Genomic DNA, 24,039 nt, shown 5'->3' with positions numbered 1-24,039 from the left:
CCCATTAGTTATCAAAGGAGGACGCAAAAGTTAAAAATTACGTAGCATATGTTTCAAGAATGGATATGCCCTCTAGTTCCTCAACGACGCACATTAAGACACCTCGACTTTTTCTCAACAAAGGGGAGCGCAAGAATCCAAGGAGCAACCCTTTCTCCGGGAAGATATTAAAGAAAACGAGGCGCAAATATTTCACACTTTTAAAATAAAGTCAGCAATAAATTTCGAGCGAAAAAAAAGAGGAAAGAAAAGAGCAGGGGCAGTTTTTATGAGCGAAAAGTTGGATTAACAGTTGCTCCCGCTAAAACATCTGTCGGCACTTAAGACGCGCACTTAATATGCTAATCATAACACTATATAATTTCCTTCTGTAAAGCGCAGGAAAAAAGCGGAATCAAAGCCCCTTTTTATATCGCTGCAAAGCGAAAAAGCAGCTCTCCGCGAAGCCACCCCCTCTTCCCTGGGGCGGTGAATATATGAAAGCTTATTTTTCACACTGTAACAAATTAAACTTTATCGGCTTTGTCTTGGTGTCTTTGATTTATTTCCTCCCGTTACACTCTCCTCGATGTTTGTTTTTCTTTTGACAAATATCGCTCTGCTGATCGACTTTTTTGTCATTGAAAAGTTACTCATGTGCTTAGCGAAAAGAGCGCACAGAGTTTGGATGTTACTTGGAGTTCCTTCTTCTTGGCCTAACAGGACATAAGTGCACCGCGTTTAGCAGAAATTAACCAAGGCACATTAGCTGTAGCAACATTTAACATTTAATGATCCTTCAATTCATCGGTTATGCAATTTGGCCTGCATAAGAGGCGAAACTATTGTATCCCGCGCCTTCCGTTCTAAAAGGACGAGTATTTCCAGGATGTTCGATCAATGCTTGCATGGATGGCTTGTTATATTGTTATTTGCATTATTTTTGGAATTACAAGCTTGTGAATGTATAATAATAAAAAATATGGACCACGTTTAGCTGAAAGAAATCAAGCCACATCAGCTGCAGCACAATTTAACTATTGGAAGTTTAATTTTCTAAAAGAGAACGTTTGTGCAGATTCCTTTGAAAATTTGAAGAACTTTGCTTCTTACTATGCAAAAAATTCACTGTTCACAAAGTCGACATAACCTTTTCGATGTAAGAAATGAAATTGGTCAGTAAAATTTGGCAATGGCAGATTCCTTGGTTCCTTTCTGCTCAACGCGGTCCAAATACCGAAACCAAATGAGTTTTCTGGTTCGGAAAGAACCTAACTCTAAGGAGAATAAAAAAAAAAACAAAACACAAGACGTAAAATGTGATTTGATCCGGTATTTCTTAATGATTCTGAAAAGTTATTGGTGTATATTTTTAATCTGTCATAGAAAAAGTAAAATACATAGATACCGAAGTTTTTGCCTTTTCCTCTCGAGAATAGAAGTGAAAGGAGACTCCAGATGAGTTGTCTCCTGATGTAACACAATCTGCAGATTTTAACCTTGTGAGAGGTTCGAAATGAATTAAAAGGTTGGAAAAATCAAACCATAGGTAAACAAAAGTTGCATCTGACTATAAAAACACAGTTAATCTGCAATAGAAGGAGTTTTCCAGAGTTGTGTCGTTTTCGATCTGAACGATCCAAATCTACACAACCCTGAAAAGCAACACGCCGGTGAAACTCATGTCGTTAGCTCAGAGAGACCCATTTCTGGAAATAAACAAGTTTTAGTTAAGAATACCTTTCCTTATCTTTACTATCCGACTTTAGAGTTCTTCAAAGGTTAACATTGACAATTTCTGATAATGGAATTGAATTTTTACTGAAATAGTGGATGGGCCCTGATGAACTGAAGTCTTCAGAGCACCGTCAAGCTTAAATAGGAGATCTAACTTGGTCGCTCAAGTTTTCCTTCTCCATTCAAGGCGGAAAGAAAATAAAAGGGCGGTTTCATCCGAGACTAATCTTTATTTCTTTGTGACAGTCTACCAAACGCATAATTTCGCATCGATCGTTTGAGGCTAAGTCGCGAGAGCACACCAAGACAGAGGGACCGGTTATTAGCATAAATTTGATAAATTGCTGAATGATAGAGTCGCACCGCTCACTAGGATTGGAGGGTGGAAGTAGATACTGTAAGCGTGAAACTCATGAGCTCTTGATTCTCTACTGAGTTGGGAAATACAGGGCTCACGAGATTATTACGCTTACAAAATGCCTCCTATCATTGTGATGCTTTCACGATGCATTTTCCAGTATCCATTTAGATGCCATTCCTTTTCATCACTCTCCTTTAAAAAATTTGGAGTGAAAATTTCGAAAACAAACATGGAACAATGACAGTTAGCGTTCCTGACACCACACATTCTCATAAACAACTAAAATAAATGTATTTTCGAGAAACAGGGTCATGATTTTTAAATCTTATGAAGGAGTCATTAAACAGTAAATTGAAGATTTTATCTTGTATCGATTTGCAAGAGAATGCAGGAATTTTTAACGATTGCGTAAAGATTTTTGTTAACATCCATTAATTTTACGATTATTTTTACAAATATACATACAGACGCACCTACGAAGGTATGAGGTGCTACCCTATAAAATTTGTCCAAATCATAAATTCTTTTCTACTATTTTTTTTTTCATTTTTTTGCAGGGACATATCATTGTCATCTTTTGCTATGATCTATTTCTGCAAGAATTTGCACTGAAATATGTTCGAGTGTTTAAAGCTGTCTTTTTTATGATGTTATGTTGGAGATACCTTTAAACATCCCTCAGTTCGTTGTTTCCCAGACGAAGGAACGAAAGTCCATTCTAAAATTGAAAATCCACTCAAACTATTAAGTGTTTACAACAACATCACTGCAGAATTTTGGTTTAAAATTTCACTGATTTTTGGTTGTAATTAGTAGACAAATTTACGAAATTAGAAACGCTTAGTAGTTTTGTGCTATAACCATAATTTGCGCGTGAAAATTTTACAATTTTGAGATGCAGCTACGTTCTTTCGTGCAAGAAATGACGAATTACAATGTAAATTATATGAGGCTCCTAAGGAAAGAAACCGTTTCCGGAAGATCATAGGAGGAGGAAAACTAATTAAAAGACAACACGGGGAGAAAATAGAATCCGTACCGGAGAGAAGATGCGATCCCCATAAAATATGAAAATGATATGCAAGAAATGAATAAATCGACGCAAGAAAACAAAACTCGGCGAGCTGAAAGGCGCGGGGCGTCGCACAATGGATCCAGTTAATGGTGGAGGTCGGACAAAATTTGGAAACTTTAAGCGCTTATAACTCCGTTTATACGAAACTTTGAGGTCCTAAAAGTGGTTCCATTGGTTCCCTTGTAAAATTGCCTTCCAAAAGCACCCCTTGAAATGTAAAATGTGACGAAATAAACACCGAAATTCGTAGTTGTAGTCAAAAATGTCATGTCCGACCTCTCTAATTGACGCGATCCACTGTGCGTCGGCGGAGGGCGCCGAGTTTTAATTGAGTAAACAGTTACAAAGAAATCGAGATCAAGCGGAAATCCTTAAAGTTTTAATTATAATATTACGGATTGACGCGTGCTCCGCGAGGAACAGGTATCCGAATAATCCCGGACCGATTTAAAAAGTGATTACGAGTGGTAGTAAAATAATTCTCGCCGGGAATCGGTCTCAATGTGAAAATGATATTCTAGCGCGGAGTTGCCGAATTTAGACGCGAAATCCGGCAAAAAACACGTGAAAATCGCACTGCCGTGTTACCGAAGATAGCAGTAACGCTCGAATTTTTGGAAATCGAGTTTCCTTTAAAATTCAACTAAGCTAACTGAAGTGAAAACTAAAACAGCAATATTCGTCTAATTGACTTATAAAAGAACTAGAGTTGAAAAATAGCATGGAGTCTAAAACAATGTACGTCATTCCAAGCAAAACAGCATATCTTTCCGCGAGAGAGCTGCACTTACTATTGCTGTACGGCTGTCTTTGGTAAAATGGCACCATGTTGCATGTGTCTTAAACGTGGTAATGCGAGCATACAAGAGATATCACGGCTACTGTCTTGTCTGACAAGAAACTGATGAAGCCCTTCCCTAAATTTAGAGCGAAAATTATTCAATATTTTGGTGAAAGAGCTGTTTTTTTTGCTGTCTTCAGTAAAAATCGCACTCTTTTCTACCGATGTTTTACCTTAAAATTATCTAACATGATATGAATACAGCCTTTTTTTGCAGTAGAGGGTAAAATTTATCAATTTTTAATCATCAGAACAATTTCTGAGTCCCTCGGATGATTATTGTTTTTTCTCCTTTTTTTCCCCCGAAAGTACAATGAAATTTTCTGCAAGGACGCTGTACTAGGTTCATTTCCTCAAAACCTGATTTCTGCCACTTACTGCTCCATTCGGTAACACAGCAGCGTTGCGGATCGGGTCCCAGCTCTGCAATTAAAAGCGGAACGACGAAAAAAGCTGAGGCGTTCCGGACGGCGGGAACTTTTAAGTTGCCAACTTTTGTTGTTACCGGTCTCGTAAAAAGGAATCCCGAAACAAGTAGCAATTATAAGGCTGCAACCCAAGGATCATCACTCCGCGGAGGAGAGGATTACAACCGCCCTCAGGCAGAACACCGTAAGTGCACTCGAACGCTGCTAAAATCCCCATCATAAAATGTTCGTTTTAAGGGTGAATTTCGAACATTTTTTTCTTGAAATTTTCCGCGGTTCTAGATGAGATTACGAATAAGAGCCTGTGAATTTTTGTAGGCGAAAAATACGATAGTTATCGAGGAAATTCGACGTTTATTCGAGACAATTTGGCAGCGTTTGAATACGTTTAAGGCGTTTTTCCTTAGGAGGGCAGATTACCATAAAAGAAGGAGAAAAACCGCGCTGAACTTGGAGTGGCAGGAGCGGTTTGGTGGCGGGGAAGGAAATTACCTTTGGGGGTTCATTTCCGTGAAATTTTAATACCGATCCCCTCCCATCGCCTCGGCTTTATACTTTCTTGAAAACCTCCTAACCCTCGCTCCAATGACTTGACTTCTACTAATCCAATATCGACACTCTATTTTCTTTCCTTTTTTTTCAGTCACCCCACATCCCTCTGCGACATGCCGATCCCCTGTTTTTTGGGCCCAATAGACGTCACTAACGACTTAAATTCTTACCACCCCGTCGACTTATTTATCACGTTCCGCGGCACTTTCCGAGCTGGGCCAACGGAGGACTCGATGTCGGATGTTGCATGGGTATTTCTGAAATATTGCCGCAATAATGGAGCGTAAATGAACAAATATGAGGACGACAAGTCTAAATTACTTTCGGAAGTATGCCTGTAATCTCCGTTTTTTGAGTGCTCTCAGTATCAAATTTCACTGTTCACATAGTATTAGTAAAATCTTTATTAGACTTATCAATTCGCAACTATAGTTTTTGGCTCAGTTTAAAGACAACGTATGCACCATTAGTTACCGTATGCACAAAAGTGCTTTTACGTATGGACCCGAACTTTTAACTCCTTATTTCAAAATTTAGGCCAATTTTAGGTTGGCTCTATGTATGCTTCAAGTCTTAAAAAAATTTCTAAATCTCTTTGAAATGAATGCTTCCAAATGATAAGTTGTCTGATATTTCTTTCCCTTACGAGGACAACATATTCTTGGAAAAATTTCCTTTTAGTCAATGGCGGTCCTTTTAGGTAAATTAGCTCTTCGCGAGGGAATTGACATTCTAGGGGGAAAAAATGGACTAAATCTTGCAATCAGGAACTAAAAATTTTGGCTCATTTCGACACATGTATAAATACAATCAATTTCCCCATGCACAGAAGTGTTTTTACGGATGAGCCAGAAACTGTCGTTTTTAATTGCAAAATTCAGTCCATTTGTTACCTTTTCGAACTTTCAGTTGTTTCTGTTGTTTTTTTTTCTCTCTCTCTTTCTCCTCTGTTGATTGATCCATTCACTTGCGGACTTAGGTTATATGTATGATACAATACTATTAACTCCTAAGCAATCCCAAGCGCATAACTCGACAGTTGAAGGCGTAACAGATCTGTACAAACTGATAATATTGGAGAAAACTCAGGATACAATTGTTTTAACACTTACGTAGACCCCATTGCATTGCAGACGAATTGAAGGCGCACTCGCACTCGCACTCGATTGCCCTCGCAAGCCGGAAAAAAGATGAGAGCTTCCATTTCATAACGAAAATGAGCTGCATACTCGAAACGGAAATTAAACAATTAAACGATCCGCTGTGCGAACGATTAACGTTAAAGACCATCGCCTTCACCCTTCCACCCCAAAGACGGACGAAAGAGTTAAGATGAAACGACGGACTTGTCGGCGCGTTTAGCCCATAACGCCGCTCAAGTAACGAAACAACACATCTCAATTCGAGATGAACCTTGCTATAGGTATAACTCCCTGTTTTCCAGGGATCATGTACAGAGCGACTTCCGTGATTTTGTCATTGAAACGATGATAATTGAGTGCTTAAAGCAGAGCGAGCTGATGAATTAAGACCAGCGCCGCGAGCAACCCGACGACAGGCGAGCGAATCCATCATATTCGCGCGGACTCAGGGACAGGGATCTGGCGAGGAGGGGGAGGGGGCGGGGGCTCCAAGGAGCAGATTGTTATCATCGGAGGCTCCCGAGTTGATTAAGAGTCCTTGTCTTACAAATGACGCCCTATTAACGCAGGGACTCCCCAGGGCTGGCGCGACCGAAGGAGAGGCGGAGGGAGGCGACTTCCTAGTGGGTCGCGAGGCCGGGATATTTACATAGGAATTGAATAACATCGCTAATATATCAACCCCTATCTCATAATAATGTCTTTGTTCAAGATTCGATTTGTTTCCATTCAAGTTGTGTGACGTCACGGCCTAATTTATACATTCCGACGAGCCGCGTTGTCGCTGTGAGGATGAATAGCGGCTCTGCAGGAGTCCCACCTTCACACTTTTTTCGATGTTTTCTTTTTCGCGTTGTGTGTGGAGAGGGAGAATTTTGGTTGAATCGACCGAACATCGATTTATGACCCATCGACGTTTTCCATGAAAGTTTTCGGTCATATAAAGTGACGTTTGATTGATAGAACAAAATTTCTTCTCCACCCTTTATAATTTTTTTAAAACCCTTTTATAAAAAAAGGGATATTCATTGAATTTTAGTAAATGAGTTGATTGGCTGAACTGAAGTTCGGTCTCTGTGACTAGAAATTGAAATCACCTGAGCTGGAAAGTTGAATACATAGTATAATGAAAGTTTGGATGTTTCCCACGATTTTTTTTTTTTTTTGTGGAAAAAGTGCTAGAAAGTAAAAGTCTAAAGTCAAGTAACGGTAGAAATATTTAGTTCGGTCATTGAATAAGTAACAAACTTTTCTGTTGTTTGAATATTCACCATTAACTAAAATGTGTGTCGTAAGTAAAATGTGTATGACACAATAAACCATTAAAAAAAAGGGAAAAAACAAGTTCGGTTATGAAAATACTCTTCAAATTCAGCTTCAAGTTACAGAGCTACTGCTCTCCACAAACTCATGGGCATAACAAGCAAAGTTTTTCTCAAAAACTAAAAAAATAATTTTTGACCCGACTGAAAAAAGTTCATCACATGACTAAGGCCTGTCCACCCCAAAGAGGACCGTGGATTGACCCCCTAATATACCTCATCTGCGGGTGTTATTGTCTGCGTGTATTCTTACAAAAAGGCTCACTTTCAACGTCTGATTTGGCAACGTGATCATATTTTGACGGGTCGTGGGCCGCTCAATGCTCATCTCACGCCTATCGACCCCATCCAAATTATAATGATGTACTCACCAACACGAAAATTAGGTCCTTCTGCTTTCCATGTTTTGTCGAAGCTAGAATTGTATTATATAATTATTGTATAGGGTGCTTTCAGATGGAGGGAAAATACAATATCGCGTTTTTGAAATATTCACATTGATGCCTTACACTGAGGAAAATATACTTCAATCACTGTAATATGCTTAGAATCATATCGAAAACCAAAGTTTTCCGGTTCAAGCAACTGAATTTTACGGTCATAGGAGCCGAAATTTGGTTAACTGAACCGAAGTTCGATTTCTGCGACCGAAAACCCAACTTACTTAACTGAGCCCAAAAACTTTGTTGTTCAATGTAAACTGGAGTTTTTTTCTTCGTGTGCAACAGTAGACTCTGGCCATTTCATAGCGAGACTTATTTGACGGCACAATTTTTGCCAAAATGATGAAAACGCAATCGACTTTTCGATGAGTTCTTCAAATTTGATACTGAAAGGATTTGAATGATGAAACAGAAATTTTGATTATCGTCTCAAATTAATAGATGGAATGGGGCAGAAAGAGTTGACACAACTGTGCAAAAGCTTCAGGTTAATATTCCTTCTCCACCCGTTAAGATAGAGAAGGAGAAAAAACTGACAGGGGAAAGGGGAGAAGAAAAAGGACAGAGAAATAAGTGCCAGCAGGGAAAATTGTTGTAAAATGCAAGAAAGATAAGTAGAAAGCATTCTTAGCGAACGTTGCAGGTACAGTCCTGAATTCTCGAACTAATTTATTATTTTTCATTTACCCTGAAACCGGCGAAAAATAACTTCCAAGCCATAAATTAAGAAATTACGATCGTTTCTGATGGAGGAAGAGTTCAATGAATTTAAAAGTCAAATAAAAATAAATGTCCGTTCACGCCCCGCCGACTTTTTTCTCTTTTTTTCTGCACTGCCCTAGCTGAAGTAAGTATATATTAGGCTTTAATTAATAAAAGCACACTATTTTGAAATAATTGAGCATTTTACAAAACAAAGAAGTGTAAAATGTAAATGGGACCCCGCGGCGTTTAAGTCGACAATTAAAGGGAAAAAAGGAAGAAGTACTCTCCCGTTTAATTTGATTCCCTTCTTTTCTTCGAGGGGCTACAATGGGGTGTCTCTCCACACTTATTTTATTTTTTATTTTTTTCTGCTCACTTCCCTCTTTTTTCCGCCTCTAACAAATGTCGCGCATTCCTAAGCAAATTTACACTCGTTTTTCGTCCCTTTAATTTGGCCCATGACTCCTTTTAAGACGGTATCTTTTGAGTTCACGATTTTCAGAGTCGATTATTTTTTTGTAGATTGGGATTGGCATGCTTTATTGCAGTGAATCACAAAACAAATCGGTACATGGAATATTGAAAAAACGCAAGAGAGAGTTAGTTAGTTAGTATATTTTAAGACGTTCAGCGTCGCAGGCTATAGTCAGAGAAATGGTCTGTCTTTACAGAGAATTTTGAAAATGGGAGTATATACGAAAATTTAGATTTTTAAATTAAGAGAGGTGAAGAGTTTCAGAATGTTGGTAGTAACATTGGGTTCATTGCATGTAAGTGGGTTTGTATTTCTGTTGATTGTAGGCGAGTAGATCTTACGTGTTTTCTAAAGATTACCAATAATTGTACATACTTTTTGCTGCATCATAATATAATTCGATGGGCATCTTTTTCACAATTTTCCTTCGTTTTTAACATGATCAAAGAAACTACTTTGCAGGGAAAATATTTGAGATAATAATATTTGAACACTTTTGTGGGCCTAGGTGATTCATGTAGAACCAAAGACCCTTCACTTTTCAATATCCTAGATTTTACTTCTCTTTTCCCTTAGTTTCAGTAATTGTCATTCATTTCTGTGAAATCATTTTATACTATTTTACTATAGACATTATTTGTAGCCAATACGGCACATCGATTGAAGGGCATGGATACAGGCATAGGCATTCGCTTACTTTCTTCCTTTCTCTCTGGCGCAACTACCGTGGTACACATAGGTGTAACGGGAATACAGGGATCTTGTGTTTCGTAAAGTGAAGGTCCTTGCCACTTACAAGGAAGATACTAGAGGCGAACTAAACAGACGGCATCTTTCAAAATTACAGAGCTTAGAGCGAATAAAATATCATAATAATTCATAGAGAGGGGTGAGGCACCGGTGGCGAGGGGTCAAAGTTGGAGAAAAGGGGCAGTGAGATGCGATCTTTCTCTTCCAGGGATGCGGATCAGTTTCGCGCACAATGGAAGAAAATATCGGGCACATATGACCACATGATATTAGGGTTATCAATATTAGGGTTAGTTTTATTTTATTTGCTGTACGCTATAACTGTAACAGAACGTATTCTGTTTGTGGGAGAAGGACACAGTTCACAGACTTCTGAAAGGCTGCAAATGATTGAAGTTCTTGCCGTGGTACCTAATCAAAGATCTGGCTACTCTTCACACGGATTATATCCACCGATGGTACTGATTTTCATGAAATTTAGCAGAATGAGGATTTCGCCCCATTTTAGTCTGTGTTAGTCGTCGGTCAGCGATCTGCCCTTCACACATCGGCCTTTTAAAAATGAATTAATGCCTATAATAAATGACCAAGAGTGAAACCAGGCATAATTTAAATGCCTGGGTTTTTGTCGGAACTTTGCACTTTTGAAAAAAGGAAATTTTCGTTTTTTTTAAAAATAATTATTTAGAGAAATCTTAATGGATAGTACATAGTAAATAACAATGCTGCGTTGTTACCGGGGTGGAGATAAGTGTCAACATAAACATAGTAGGACGCATTAAAATTAAAATAGACTAAGTCCATTGTGACATAAACCCTGTTATGCATGCAGTCTTATAGGTCTCAGCGCTCATATCACGATGGATACAGTTCCTTTTGATTAAATTACGTCAACGTTATTTATAAATGGACGTATTTCTACCAAACGGAACTATGTGTCTCATAACGTGAGTCCTGTCATGCGTAAATTCTTATGGATCTCAGGGCTCATGTCTTAATGCACATAGTTCCGTTTGGCAGAAATATATTCAAATACGACTGGAAAAGGTAGGTAAAACCTAGAATCCTAATCAAGCATTGTATCCTTCTTTCTTCGTGGTAGTCTGAGACCTGCGAGCTGATTGTTGAAATTGGTAGATAAAGCTATAGACAAAAAAGACAACAAGGATATGGAGGGATCCTTTTGGTGGTTGAGATGGAGAAAGGTGGTAGGTGGTGGACTAACTAACGGAAACTCACGAGAAACCCTTTACTCAGTTCACCATTTTCTCCGTTAGTGTATAGAAACCATCCATTTCAACCAATAGGATCACTCCATACTCCTTAAGTCTTCTTTATCTGTAGCTGTGCCTATTACACTGGGGAAAATAACACATTGGATCTAGAGTCCAGACTCTTAAAAACATCGACAAGAAAAAATACTCTTGATTCAATCAGATTTCAGCTTAAATCAAGAACCATGCCTCTTAATTTGAGCGGATTTCCTTTTGATTTAAGCTTAAACTTGATTGACTCGATTGACTTGATTTGAGTCCTTTTTCTTGTCAATGTTTGCAAGAGTCTGGACTCTAGATCCAATGTGTTTTTTTTCCAGTGTAATTTAAAAAATCAGCCCGCTGCTGACCAAAAGCTTCCACCTGATAGAAGAACCTGTTTGAAGAGAGTCCGATCCGTGACCACTGTGGCGCGAAACACTTCGATTTCCAATCGGCGGTTGACGGGAGCGGCCGGCGAGTCGGGCAGCGGACAGCTTACGAGAATTGGAGATGTCACGGGGGTGGCCGTCGTCCAGGCGCAGATAAGGCCGAAACGGAGGGCGGAAGGAAACACCCCCGAGACCCCGAAAACTCTTGAGCCACGCTCGACACCCACGAACGGGACACCCAAGGTCCACGAGTTCCGGGCGACCTTGGGATAAACTTATTGAAAGGCATTTCTTCGCGACTCGGAACGGAAAAAGGGGTCAATCTTGAGTTGACCGGACGGGGAGCCATTTACATAATAACTCCACTCGGGGTCTTCGTCGATTGTCCCGTTTGATTGTCCCTCCATTGACTTCATAAAAGCGGCTCTCGACTCGACAGCCGGATCCCCGGCCAGGGCTCCCGTCCCTGCGCTCGGCCTCCGATTGTTTCCATTTTAATTTGACCCTTCGTCTTCCCGCGCCCCTGCTCCGCCTTTTCTTTACCTCGGGAAATGTTATTGTTATGTCGCCGTTCAAGGAGCGTAATGATACTCTTATCTCCCACCTACGTTTATTTTCACTGCGGCCGAGCTCTTCATCCAGGCACGCGGAGAAAAATGTATTTTTGGATCAGCGGGAATGTCCGCGGAAAAAACGGATCGTCGCTTTTACAGTACTCTTAGTGGATTCTGGGTTCAACTTACTTTTTTCACTGAGGATAAAATTTACGGTATTAAAATATCTCCAAAGTTTTCTTGTGTGCACATATTTAACGAACTACACTGCCGTGCCGAGGCAAAACGCCGTATGAGCCTATGGACGTTGCCAAACTTCCTTTGACAAATCACGAATTTTTGGAGAAATTTGTTGAAATTTCTCTTCAAATTTTCCAGAAAATTTTGTTCGTTATTTTATTTGGAGTGTCTGAAGACTTAAATGAAAAATATGGAACGATTTCCGCTTGATTTAACGAAAATTCTCGTTAAGGAATTATTAACTGGAAAATGTTTAGTGAAAGTGTTGAAAATCCACATTGAGAGGAAATGTTTTTAACGACAAATGGACCGCATTTTACAAATAGGAAGTATGATTTCTGGATTTTTCTAGAATCAGCTTATGTGCCAACATTTTACCCATACAGATAGGTTTTTTTTTTTTTTTTTTTTTTTTTTTTTTTTTTTTTTTTATCAATGAGCCTGTAACTGTAGTTCCTCATTGCAAAATGCAGTCCAAATCCAAGTCATTTTTTTCGAGGGTACGCAAGTAAAGAACGCTATCGACGTATGTAAAGGAATTTCCACACTGTTGAATGTCATAAAAGCTCATCGAACGGAAGCTGCTTCCATGAACTAATGAAGCCATCGATTATTCATGGACAGACGAGCCCGGCGCGGGACATAAATACGGACAAGACGCCCAGGGTCCGAAATTATTGGTCCCTGAGCGTAATCAAGTCCAGCTGGAGGGATCATAAATGCTCGGACAGATGATGTCTGATAAATGATTCATTCTTTCCAGGGGCGCGCCTCCGCTTTTAGTGCCCCATTAAGGTCCCCGCTTGACCCTGAAAAGCCCCTTGCTCGGACGTTACAGTCGTAAAGACTGCAGCTCGGAAAACGCGATCTCGATTTTCCGATAAGACTTTCCCTCGGTAGATGCTCGCCAGGAGGCACTATCGAAACGAGGGGTAAGTCTATCGATTCTCGATGAGGGCTGTATCCTCGGGGGCGCTTAGGGGAGGAAAAATTTCTCAACAGCCGGTACTCATGTAAATTTAAGGTTATGTAGATCGGGAGACCGGGAGGAAAAGGTATTTACTGTTTGAGCAGTTTTGCAAAACTTGGAGCACCGATAAAAAGAAAGTAAGCAAGAAAACCTCTCAAGCAGCCCCTAGGATTACACTTTTAGGCGGTGTCTGAGGTAAAGAGGAGGCATATTGTGGCAAAATTAGAAAACGGTATTTTGATTTACAGATGAAGTTAAGTCCGTTCCGTCAGCCGAGTGATGAGATGTAAAATAATCATTTTACTTATGAACAATGATTAAAAACACATTTTTAAATTTTTAAAAAAATCTCATTTGCAGAAATTTTGTTCAAATAAATATTTTTTCAATTGAAGAGAACTGACTTTAAATGAAAGAATTTTGTTTTAGATTAGAATTATATTTTTTTATTATCAAAGAAAATTGAATTTTTCATCGACTAAAAATAACATGCTTTTCTTAGAATTACACTCGAACAACAGTCCTTATTAAACTAGAAGAAGAAGAAGAAGAAGAAGAAGAGGAAGAAGGAGAAGAAAACATTCATTTAAAACATCTTTCAAAACAACCATTCATCGGTAAAAAACAGTTGAGCCATGAAATTTTCCTTTAAATCAAATTCCTTTTCAATTGAAAAAGGCAAGTTTATAACAATTTGTTCAGTCTATCCCAACGACAGGTAAGCGTGCGACTATGTGCGATCATTTTACTCGCGTAGTGTCAAACAGCAATGGAACAAACATCGTCACAACATTAAAACAATCAAAACAACGATTACACCAAAGCAGGCTAATTAATAAAACAACCGAATACCAAGGGATGAGATACAGGGACAGCAAGGGAGCGAAGAGAGCAGCCAGCATAATCTGACTGACCGTACGCAGCGAAAGGAGTGATTCGGAGGGTTGACCGTTTGCATTCAACAGAACGTAAGAAGGGCCTCAACAACGATACCAGCGCCAATTTTTGATGGAACCCAGATCCTGCCCCGGTTTGTGGTCCCCAGGGCTCATCAATTCATGGCACTTGCGTTGATATCTACTTGGACCCGGGATTGGGGCTCGTATCCCTATCCACGCAGGGCTTTTCTGATTAATCCTTTTTAATTTCAGGGAGAGCTTAAGTCGTCATCCGGCGCACGAGGCGTGACCTGTTTGACCACCCTCCTGTCCCTGCCACACGGCTTTGGCCTGGAACTTAACTCCTGAAGGATTTCGCGATCGGTACAACGCTGGATCAAGGGCTATTGTATATTATTAACTTCCGTATGGTGCATTATATGTCCTTTGTTTTGTGGTTTGCTGGCATAGAGGAACAAAATTGAACTTCGTTTTGCAAAACGATACTATTGTTTCTGGTTTATCCATAAAAGCGAGTATCTGCATTGGGAAACTAATGGCAGATACGTTGTTCTAGAATGAGCCAGAAAAAAAAAAAAAGCTCCTCTTGCAAAATGAAGTCCAATCATTTCACTTCCACAGGTGGAATTTTAGTTTTGGTGAATCGGCGATGTGGACGATTTGATAGTCGTTTGATCAGTTAATAATAAGTGATTTACCAGAATTTTTTTGAATAACACCACCAAAGGCAAATCTTTTATGTAGTGCGTCAGGACTGATGAACAAAATTTGATTTTAAAACAGGTTAAAAATAATCTGAAAGTACATGTAAAATAGACTGCATTTTGCAATTGGGAACCAAAATTTTTGGCTCCTTTTAAAACGACAAATGTGCCATTAGTTTGCCTACGCAGCAGACGATTTCACGAATGAATCGGAAGTTATAGTTCCTTATTGCAAAATGTACTTCAAATGGTCGGCGTAAATCTTTTTTTTTTCGTTACGCCGTTTTTACACGCGCCAAGATTCACAATGATTTCAAACTATTTTGCGATGGAATGATGCATGTTAACACTTGCCGTCCAAAAAACCATTTCACAAAGGAGGTTTTTGGAAAAAATCTTATACTGCTTAGGAATTTCCAGTGTATTGAGGTGTGACACAACCCAGGGATGAAGTGCTGTGGCAACAACATCAACAAAAAAGCCTCGATCTGCTTGAAAAAAAAAGGTACCGCCAATACTGTACCGTTTATTCCCTGTAACCCACTAACGTCCTGTAACCCATACTAAAAATTCAAAACCTAGGATGGCAATTGCGACCATTTCCAATCATAATGGTGATCAGAGTTGCCGCCATCCTCCAAACTTTATTTACGTTTATTCAGTCCCTTAAAATGTAGTCAGAAAATATCCAGCTTCATAAAATACCTGCCGGGAAATGGTGAAAAATAATGTCTGCAATAATGAGGGGAAGGGGAATCCTGGAGGTCCTGGCCCAAGCTTTAACGACGGGCGATCCAATCAGATCGCAGGATCGATCTGCAATGTCGCCCTGATTTCACCCAAGGCTCGAAATCAATCTCAGCGAAACGCGACGTTCCATGCTTGCCAGCTTACAGCGAAAAATTCCACGGCCGTAGTAGATAATTTTCAAGCGAATTCACCTAAGTGGCATCCCTGATCGGAAAATTACATGCGATACTCACTCAACTACAGGGATCGTAGCCTACGTATAGAGCGAGTCGGTGTCGATAAATAAAAAGCAATTCTCCATGCGGCACAGCTCTTCCCTCCCTGCATATCCACGATGTTGCTAAACTGGGCCTGCAATGGTGCAGTGTTACAGAAAAGAGCAGTAATTCTCAAAGTTTTCAATAAATCCTCCATTATACGTAAAAGTATCATTAATCATCTAGAGGATTCTTAGAAATTGTCCTCTTAGAAATTGTTCGGATGACCAAAAATTGACATATTTCACATACTCTTTTATAAAAAAAGAGCCATAGTTCATGAACGGAAGAACGTAGAACAGTAGAACGGAGGTAAACACATTTTGCTGTGTTAGTCGAATCTATCAGCTTATTTATATTAGCTCGGTCGGATTTTTAGAGAAACTTGATTTCGAAAAAGTGGGCTTTACCGTTCTGTCGCAAGGTTAACCGCAAATGCCATAAACCCGTGTTTTGGCGGTCAATTCGGGCTGGGAAAGTGGTTTTTCTCCCCATTTTTGTTTGTCCTTAAAGACGACTGATCTTTTTAAACAAATTTCTTTTAAAAACTTGTGGTTTCTAAATTCAAAAAGAAGTACAAACAGCCTAAAATCACCATTCCTAACATAAAAGTCGATTACGGCATTTGTGCTTAACCGAAGACAGCCAGGGAGGGTTTCAGAAAAAAAAAGAGACAGCGCGGCGTCCAGTCCATGTGATACGACTATTTCAACTTCTGAGTACCTAAAATTGCATAACCACCGAATTGAAGGATTACCCGCATCTCTTGCGTGATTTGCCGAAGATCTTTGATTTACGGAAGGAAAATCTGATTTTTCTGCTTCGTGACAACGTGGCCGCGGAGCGTTACGCTGCAATTTAACCATTTCGCTGGAAAGCCGAATCAAAGTGCGCTTTGTGATTTACTCCGAGCGGAGATCGCCGCCCATTTCGTTAGGTCTCAGCCTCCTCGGCTCTTCGTAATTGTGCGCCTCGAGTGACGTAATTACAGACTGCGCGCGCAGCTGGCAACGCCGAAATGGCGGTCAAATGAGCACCATGCGCTTGCGCACATAGTCATGTATCTGCGCGGGTATTTGGAACTGCTGCACTATCACAAAAAAAATATGACATTCGCAGCCGTGCTGGTAACAGTATGGTGATACTGAGTCTTTTTGAATAGTGCACAAAACTAATAATAGTGGTGTTTTTCCCATTAAGATTTATCGATGGCGGAAGGAAGCAAACACGGAGTAATCGAACGAATTTTGCTTTACATTCTTGGTAGAAAGGATCCACTACGCAGGGAAACACACTTCGCTTGCTTGGTTCCAGAAAGTTTCGTTTGTAAAACTTGACTTGAAGCTGGAAGTTTACGAACGCAAAAATAACCCATTTGGTTTAGCGAATGTATATTTCGCGTTTGCACACTTTAAGCTTAATGTTCAGCTTAACTAGATAGATTCTCTGGGAATAAGGAACTGAAATGTGCCTCTGGGCGAAATCTGTCCAATTTTTGGTGAAAATATAAAACGGATCTCGTAATTCAGCAAAATGAATTCTATATCTCAATGTTGGTTAAATTCCGGTACGGATGCACTTTAAGAGATCAAACTAAGTATTTTTGGTAAAATACCATATTTAATAAGGTCAATTTAGAGATTCACATCGAATATAGTCAAGCTTTTGACAGCTTGAACTGGCTCCTCCGCAGATTTGAAAGATACATGACATTTTTTAATTTTTTTTTATTTTAGTTATTTAAATTTTAACTCACGACGTACTATAAACGAAATGATACATTTCAGCATTTCCCTTTCATGCTTGTATTGATCATTTGGTACTCAGTGTCAAGGATTGAATAATCCTCATTTTTATGTTACTGTCGTTCGTTTCGCAAGTTATGTACACTAATCAGAAAGTACTGTTCGGTTAAGAAAGTATTCTATAGTTGACAAAGACTATTACTTGTACTAAGTATTTTTATATTAAATAAAGTTGAATTGGTGCATAGTTCATTTAAATTGTTCATACAGTATCAACCATTTTTTTCGAAAGAAAGATAAGAATTAGAGAGGGGGATTTGGAAGAATTGGGGTGGCAGAAGGCCGAGAAGAGTAATTCTAAACCACATTAAAGCCTAAGAAAAGCAATTCTGAGAGGTGGTGAAATGCCCTGCTTCAAATCAAAATTAATTTCAAAAAAATGAAAAGCATGATTGTGCTCCATCATCCTCCAACGGTAGATTTCTTGGGCGAGGGAAGCGGGAGGGAGGCAAATTAACCCCTCAGCCCGAGTGCCTCTCGAATTCAGTTATTAAGTCGAGCATTCATATTACCATGGAAAACTTATGAAAGCTAGGCCAGAGACCACTGTTGAAATTAATTACGGATAGTTCTAACCGCACGAAAACTACTTTAATCCGACTCTCTCATGGTTTAATCTCAAGCGGACACTTCAATTTCGTCCATATGCTCCGATCGAAAACCTCGGCGTTTTTATAATGCGCTCGCATCCCTCTTAATTTCAGCACCTACCGCGGGATCGGAGTAATTTTGTTCCAGACTCAATATGCATTTAAGTCCGAGATTATAATTATTTCACGTTGCAATCTTCTTTCGCGTTATTAGAACTGCTCATCGGCGCTCTTCGGTGCCCACTTGAGCGGAATTAACTAAAGACGAGTTAATTTCTCGTTGCAGAAAATTCAGTCGTGAAATTTGCAGTAAATATTTTCTTTGAAGAGACAATTTCGATGGGATGTCTCGTGATATAGTGTTATGTGTTAAGATTAGATGACTTATACAACCATGTGATAAAACCACCTTACGTATACTTCAATTCGTCGCTCCTCCGGCGTAAGGGCGTATCTCGATTTGCGCATGAGCCCCAGAAAGCCTGGATTTACATGTAAAACACGGCTCTCGTAGAAACTGAGTTACGCCCTTACGCCGGAGAGGCGGAAAATTGCGGTCTTTTCTAATAAACCCATTCACACTAATAGCATTTTTCAAAGGACGGTCATCGCTTGATGGTATTTCGTGAAATTCTCATAGAATATAAATGAAAAAGCACGGAAAAACTTATACGACATTTTGTGCGTTGACGCAGATCGGCCATATACAAATATCACAATCCTCGTGATCTAAAATATCACTAGGTTTCTATGACGTCGAAAACCAATATACGCGTGTTCCTTGTTTTAGCGTCATGTTTTTTCAAGATTAATTTATCAGAAACAAAAGAATAATTTAAAAAAAAATCATAAGGATTTAGCAAAACCTGCCGAAACCCTTTGTTTCAATTATAAAATTTTTCAACGCAAAATTGTAGATCATTTTGTCTTGATTCACAGAAAAGTAAAGAGACTTTTGCATTGTAAAAAAGCACCACCTTGATTTCACACTCATGCAATTGACAGAATGGGGAATTTTCAACCCCTCTTTCCTTCTTCAAATAAATAATTGAACACGCTTTGTAGAAATTTTTTATTTTTATTTTGACCCTTACATAGAGATCGTATCATGAGGATTTTATATTAGAGATCACAAGAGATCGAGGTGCATGTTTTCTTCTAGTAACGCCATGTAATGCCAAGTTATACATTCCGATCATTACACGGTGGTATACAATCGACCCAATGTGTATCGCATTGAATCAACGTTTATCTCAACAATTCATACTTCGTTCGAGATTTGCTTCACAAGCTGCCTCTTGCGCGAATCGTTTCAGAGGTAAAAGGAAAAGAAACCATGAACACGCAGTGCTTAAGTATAAACCTCATCCGGATTGAGTTTAGTAAGAAGAAGCCATGGCTTTAAGACATTTTTAAAAGAATGTGAGGAGAAATTGAGGATCTTAAACAGATATATTGTTTCTGAAATAAGCCAAAAAGTTGGTTCCTTCTTGCGAAACTCGGTCCTTTCTTTGGTCAATTCTCTTTCTCGGTTTACTTGTTTACTATGACTAGCTGTTCGCTTTCTTAACAACATAAATGGAGTAAGGCGACATGGTCCTCTCCGTCTTCCACGGAATCCCGTCTTCATCCCTTCCGAGGGGGTTGATCTTCTCTACGACCCTGAGTCCGGCGCCTTTAATGACCTCCTGGTAATCCGCGTCCTTCCAAAAATGACAGTACACGGTCAAATCCGTTTGCGGGAAGTGCACCTTCACAGACGACCCGCTCTCCAGGACATTGTCGTCGTGCAGACAGTGAGCCGTCAGCCAGTTCGCTCTGGATATAAGAAGGGTGAAGGGTGTGAGAAACTCAAAAAGCAGGGTGGAAAGTTTTCTTGGCTTTCAAAATTCCCTAGTACGGTCCAAATTGAACGAAAAGGTTTATCAGTTCAGGTAGACGAAGCTTTCAGTCGCGAAAACCGAACTTCGGTTCAATTATCCAGAATTCGGTATATTTGACCGAAAACTTTAGTTACCAGAATCGAAAAACTTTGGTGTTCAATATGGGCTGAAGTTAAATATCCGTATTCAAACTTATTTTCTGAGTGCATGACTTTTGATTGTTGCTTTTATCCATAACATCTCGTGAAAACGCTTATTACAAAAAATTTATAGAGCAAAGTCTCTTGCAGTTGAAAAAATACAAAAATTGAGATCTTGCGGGCATAAATTCTGATTTTTCGTAGGTACGAAGTGTTGACGTGATAGGAAATAACCAAATATTCAGTTGAAAGTGGCTTTTAAGGTTCCGCGGCGAGTCTCTCAGAATTTTTAGTGTTAGAGACAAAACCTGACTTTTCCAGATTTTCAAAGAACAGAGGCTTCTTCCTATAAAGTTGTCCGGTCTGAGCCCATTTCTTCATAACTTCATATCTGCACTAATCGCTCACTGAAAAAAAAAAAACCCAGCCGTGGAAACCGTACTTACGGACTACATAGACTTACCGTCTGCGTTCCGGGCTCAGAGGCCGAAAGTTCAAGTCGTAGAACCCGGCGTAATCGAAGCTACGGCTCCGGCACCTGGAAGCCTCGGCCTCTGAGCTCGGAACGGATGGTATATCTTTATAGCCCGTAACGTTTTTTTTAGTGCTCTCTTCGCTATCACGGCAGAGTTGGTCACACTGGAAAAAAACACATTGGATCTAGAGTCCAGACTTTTAAAAAACATCGACAAGAAAAATTACTCTTGATTCAATCAGATTTAAGCTTAAATCAAGAACCAAGCCTCTTAATTTGAGCGGATTTCCTTTTGATCTAAGCTTAAATCTGATTGAATCAAGAATCCTTTTTCTTGTCAATGTTTTCAAGAGTCTGGACTCTAGAACCAATGTGTTTTTTTCCAGTGCACACTGAAAAAAAAATCTCGGTGTATTTACTAAGAAAAGGGTAAAATTACCAAGAATTCAGGGTTCTATTTGATCCCAGTTTTTTCTTGGTAAAATTACCATTAATGGACTTGGTAATTGTACCGAGAAATCACGGTAAAATGATTGAACTTTCTCGGTTATTTTACTGGACCTTGGTAAAAACGCTAATATTTTTTATCGACTATGGTAGAATTACCGTGGTAAAATGGCAAAGTTACCGGGAATTGATTACCAATAAAAGTGGTATTCTTACCTGAAAAAGACAGTAAAAATACAGGTTTTTAGGTAAGCTTACTAATCTGTCTTGGTAAAACTACCAATAATTGGTAAAACATGTGAGATGGTAAAGGTACCAACGGACCTTGGTAAAAACGCCGAGAATTTTTTTTCAGTGCAAACCTCACGCGGGTTAAAACTGCACATCCCTCTTACCTGAAGTAGTCTTCGCTGAGCACGACCAATATGCTCGTACCCTCAGCTTTCATCACCCTCGCGAATTCCCGCATCGTCTTGAGAAGTTCCTCCTTGCTACCGATCTCGATGAGAACCCACCGCGAGAAGACCAAATCATAGTGGTTGTCTCCAACGGGTATCTCACCACCCTTGATCAGTCTGTAATCCCCAGCAGGGTCCCGCTCCTTGGCCAGTTTGATCATCTCCTCGTTGACGTCAACCCCATCGACGTGCAGTCCGAGCGCTTTCAACGACATCGCCGATTTCGCCGCCCCGCAACCGTAGTCCAACGTCGTGGTTCCTTTCACGTGTTTTTCTATCAGCCCTGGAACGTCACGGAACGAGAGGTACTGGGTCCCTTCGGACGGGTTCACGCGAGAGTACCAATTCGCGTAGCCCGGACCGTCTTTCCTGAAGTCCACGAGAGGCATTATCAAGGTTGAACAAGGAGTATTTTGTTCGAAAACGGAATTGGCTCGATTATTCTTGAGGGTGATCTTCGATTGCAATCAGTCCTCTGAACTGAAATTTGTCGAGAAGGAATTGAGAGGGTGTAGCCTGTAGCGTATTCTGTAAGGTCTAAGTTTAGCACCCTGGAATAAGGATAGAAACGTTGCAATGAGGGATACTACACGGAGTATATAAACAGAAGGAGACACATCTAATCAGAATTAGGCTAACTAAACCAGACGTAACCTAATTTCTTCTCATATTTGATAATATTGTCGGCAGATGCAGCAGCATTCTGACTTGACATTTTTTGAGTGTATTCTTCGTGATCTGGGAAAAATTCAGAGAATGTTTCAAGGCGGTTTGTTGTTTAGTTTTCTATTAAACAATTAAAAAAGAGAGGAAGTTAAGCAAAGTGCAATACAGTTAGACGAGTGCTGGATAAATCAGTTCAATGACTTATTATGGCGTCGTCGATAGAAAACGATTTTGAGAAAAAGAAGAGAATTAGTTTATTACAAAGTAAAATAGGTTTTTTGTGCAATTTCAAAAAAAACTGCAGCCACCGATTAGAAGGTCCAAGTTCAGCACTTTCAAACGATTTTGTAATATTATTTTGAAAAGAAAAATCTGATGAAAAATATTTTTAAAACACGATCAAGAAGCATGCAGATAACTGGTCTCATAATCTTCATTAAATGAGTGCATGTAAACTGTAAACTCTTCTTAAAACTCTCTTAACTTTCTCTCTGTAAACTCTCATGTAACTCTTCTTCGCTGTAAACTCTTCAATGGTTAAGTGCAGATAACACTGATTCAAATACACTTCGTATTATCAATTCTTTTGGTAGTTTTGGGAATGAAAATGATCTTTTTGACTGGCAAACATCTCTAAAAAATCATCATCAATCATATTTCCAGGTTTCTGTGGATTTTCTGAGGTTAACAAAAATACCAGATCCACATTTTTTAAGACCAAAAATAATTTTACAAAAATTAGATGCGATTAGCATTCGCATGGAAAGTCACACTAGATCAAATCAAACAAATGTCTCCTAAGAAGCTGACGGAAAAACGAGACGATCAATATAGAACAGTACGTACCGGTTGGAAAAAAATTAGACTGATTGACGTCGGAAACCGTAACAATGCACATGCACTCTGAGTTACGTCAATGTTTATAATGACCTTCACTTTTTAAATTAAAGACAATCAGCACTTTAACACAGTTATGACTTGTTCACCGCAATACTTACTCACCTCCAAATCGTAGGTGAGCTTTCCACGATATCAGTGTTGGAGCTTTCTTGTTACGACGCTACTTACTACTGAATTTTCGTCTGCCAAACCGATAAGATAGTATTCCCAGACGTCGCTAACTTTCGTGCGAAATGATTAGTTTCATATTGTGACATTCCGTGAAATTCGTATGCGAAAAAAAGTGTGATAGAAGTTGCCAGTTTAGTTATCGAATAATCTTGATTTAGTCGTGGATCAATCTAAGAGTCTTACGGCAAGAAATTCTGAACATTTTTTTTATTGAATAAGCAAGATTATAGGCATTTCAATGTCTTTAACAAAATTATGAGTAAACTATGTAGCGCCACAAATAATCTACATAGATCGTCATTTATTGGTGTGTTTATGATTGCAGCGACCAAGTGAATTACCCTTGGTGTTTGGTTAAAGTACTGCAGCCGTTCTACGGAAAAACGTCAAATGGATATTTAATTTCGTCAAATTTCTCTTGATCAAATCTTAAATTTTGAGGAAAGTTATGAGAATTTTCCAAGACATTTTGAAATATTGTAGATTAAATTGCGAATTCGATTTCCTCAAAATTGGAAGAAAAACATTCACAATTTTTCCGTAAAATTAGGGTTTAATCTTGGAAAATTTTGTAACACACAAAGGCTCATACGGCGTTCGTCCTGAGCAAGCTAGAATACCGTCAATTATAATTACCGGTCAAAAATTTTTTTTTGAAGATCGCGTTCTGTCGAG

The 24,039-nt window shown here is 39.3% G+C and overlaps 2 protein-coding genes across 2 annotated transcripts in view; both read right to left on the bottom strand.

Moving 5' to 3' along the window:
* Positions 1-24,039, bottom strand: part of trh (PAS domain-containing protein trachealess) — a 272,726-nt gene that overhangs the window by 128,071 nt on the left and 120,616 nt on the right.
* On the bottom strand, positions 19,282-23,388 carry LOC109032255 (uncharacterized). The gene is made up of 3 exons (XM_019044289.2): positions 23,140-23,388; positions 21,565-22,178; positions 19,282-20,042 (listed from the first exon to the last, which is right to left on the bottom strand). Exons 2-3 carry the CDS (start codon positions 22,014-22,016, stop codon positions 19,775-19,777), a joined length of 720 nt encoding a protein of 239 aa, XP_018899834.2. The 5' UTR covers positions 22,017-22,178; positions 23,140-23,388; the 3' UTR covers positions 19,282-19,774.

This window comes from Bemisia tabaci, chromosome 5 (assembly GCF_918797505.1).
Source record: "Bemisia tabaci chromosome 5, PGI_BMITA_v3".
NCBI classification, from domain to species: Eukaryota; Metazoa; Arthropoda; class Insecta; order Hemiptera; family Aleyrodidae; genus Bemisia; species Bemisia tabaci.
Note: the sequence above shows the minus strand (reverse complement) of the source record. Positions and strands in the feature narration are given on the sequence as shown.

What these genes read in the sequence shown, in the direction of transcription:
- LOC109032255 (XM_019044289.2), bottom strand. Translation starts at nt 22,016, where the DNA reads ATGCCTCTCGTGGACTTCAGGAAAGACGGTCCGGGCTACGCGAATTGG. An exon ending in CTCAGCGAAGACTACTTCAG is followed by an intron (nt 20,043 to 21,564) that starts GTAAGAGGGATG and finishes TCTTATATCCAG; the next exon opens with AGCGAACTGGCTGACGGCTC.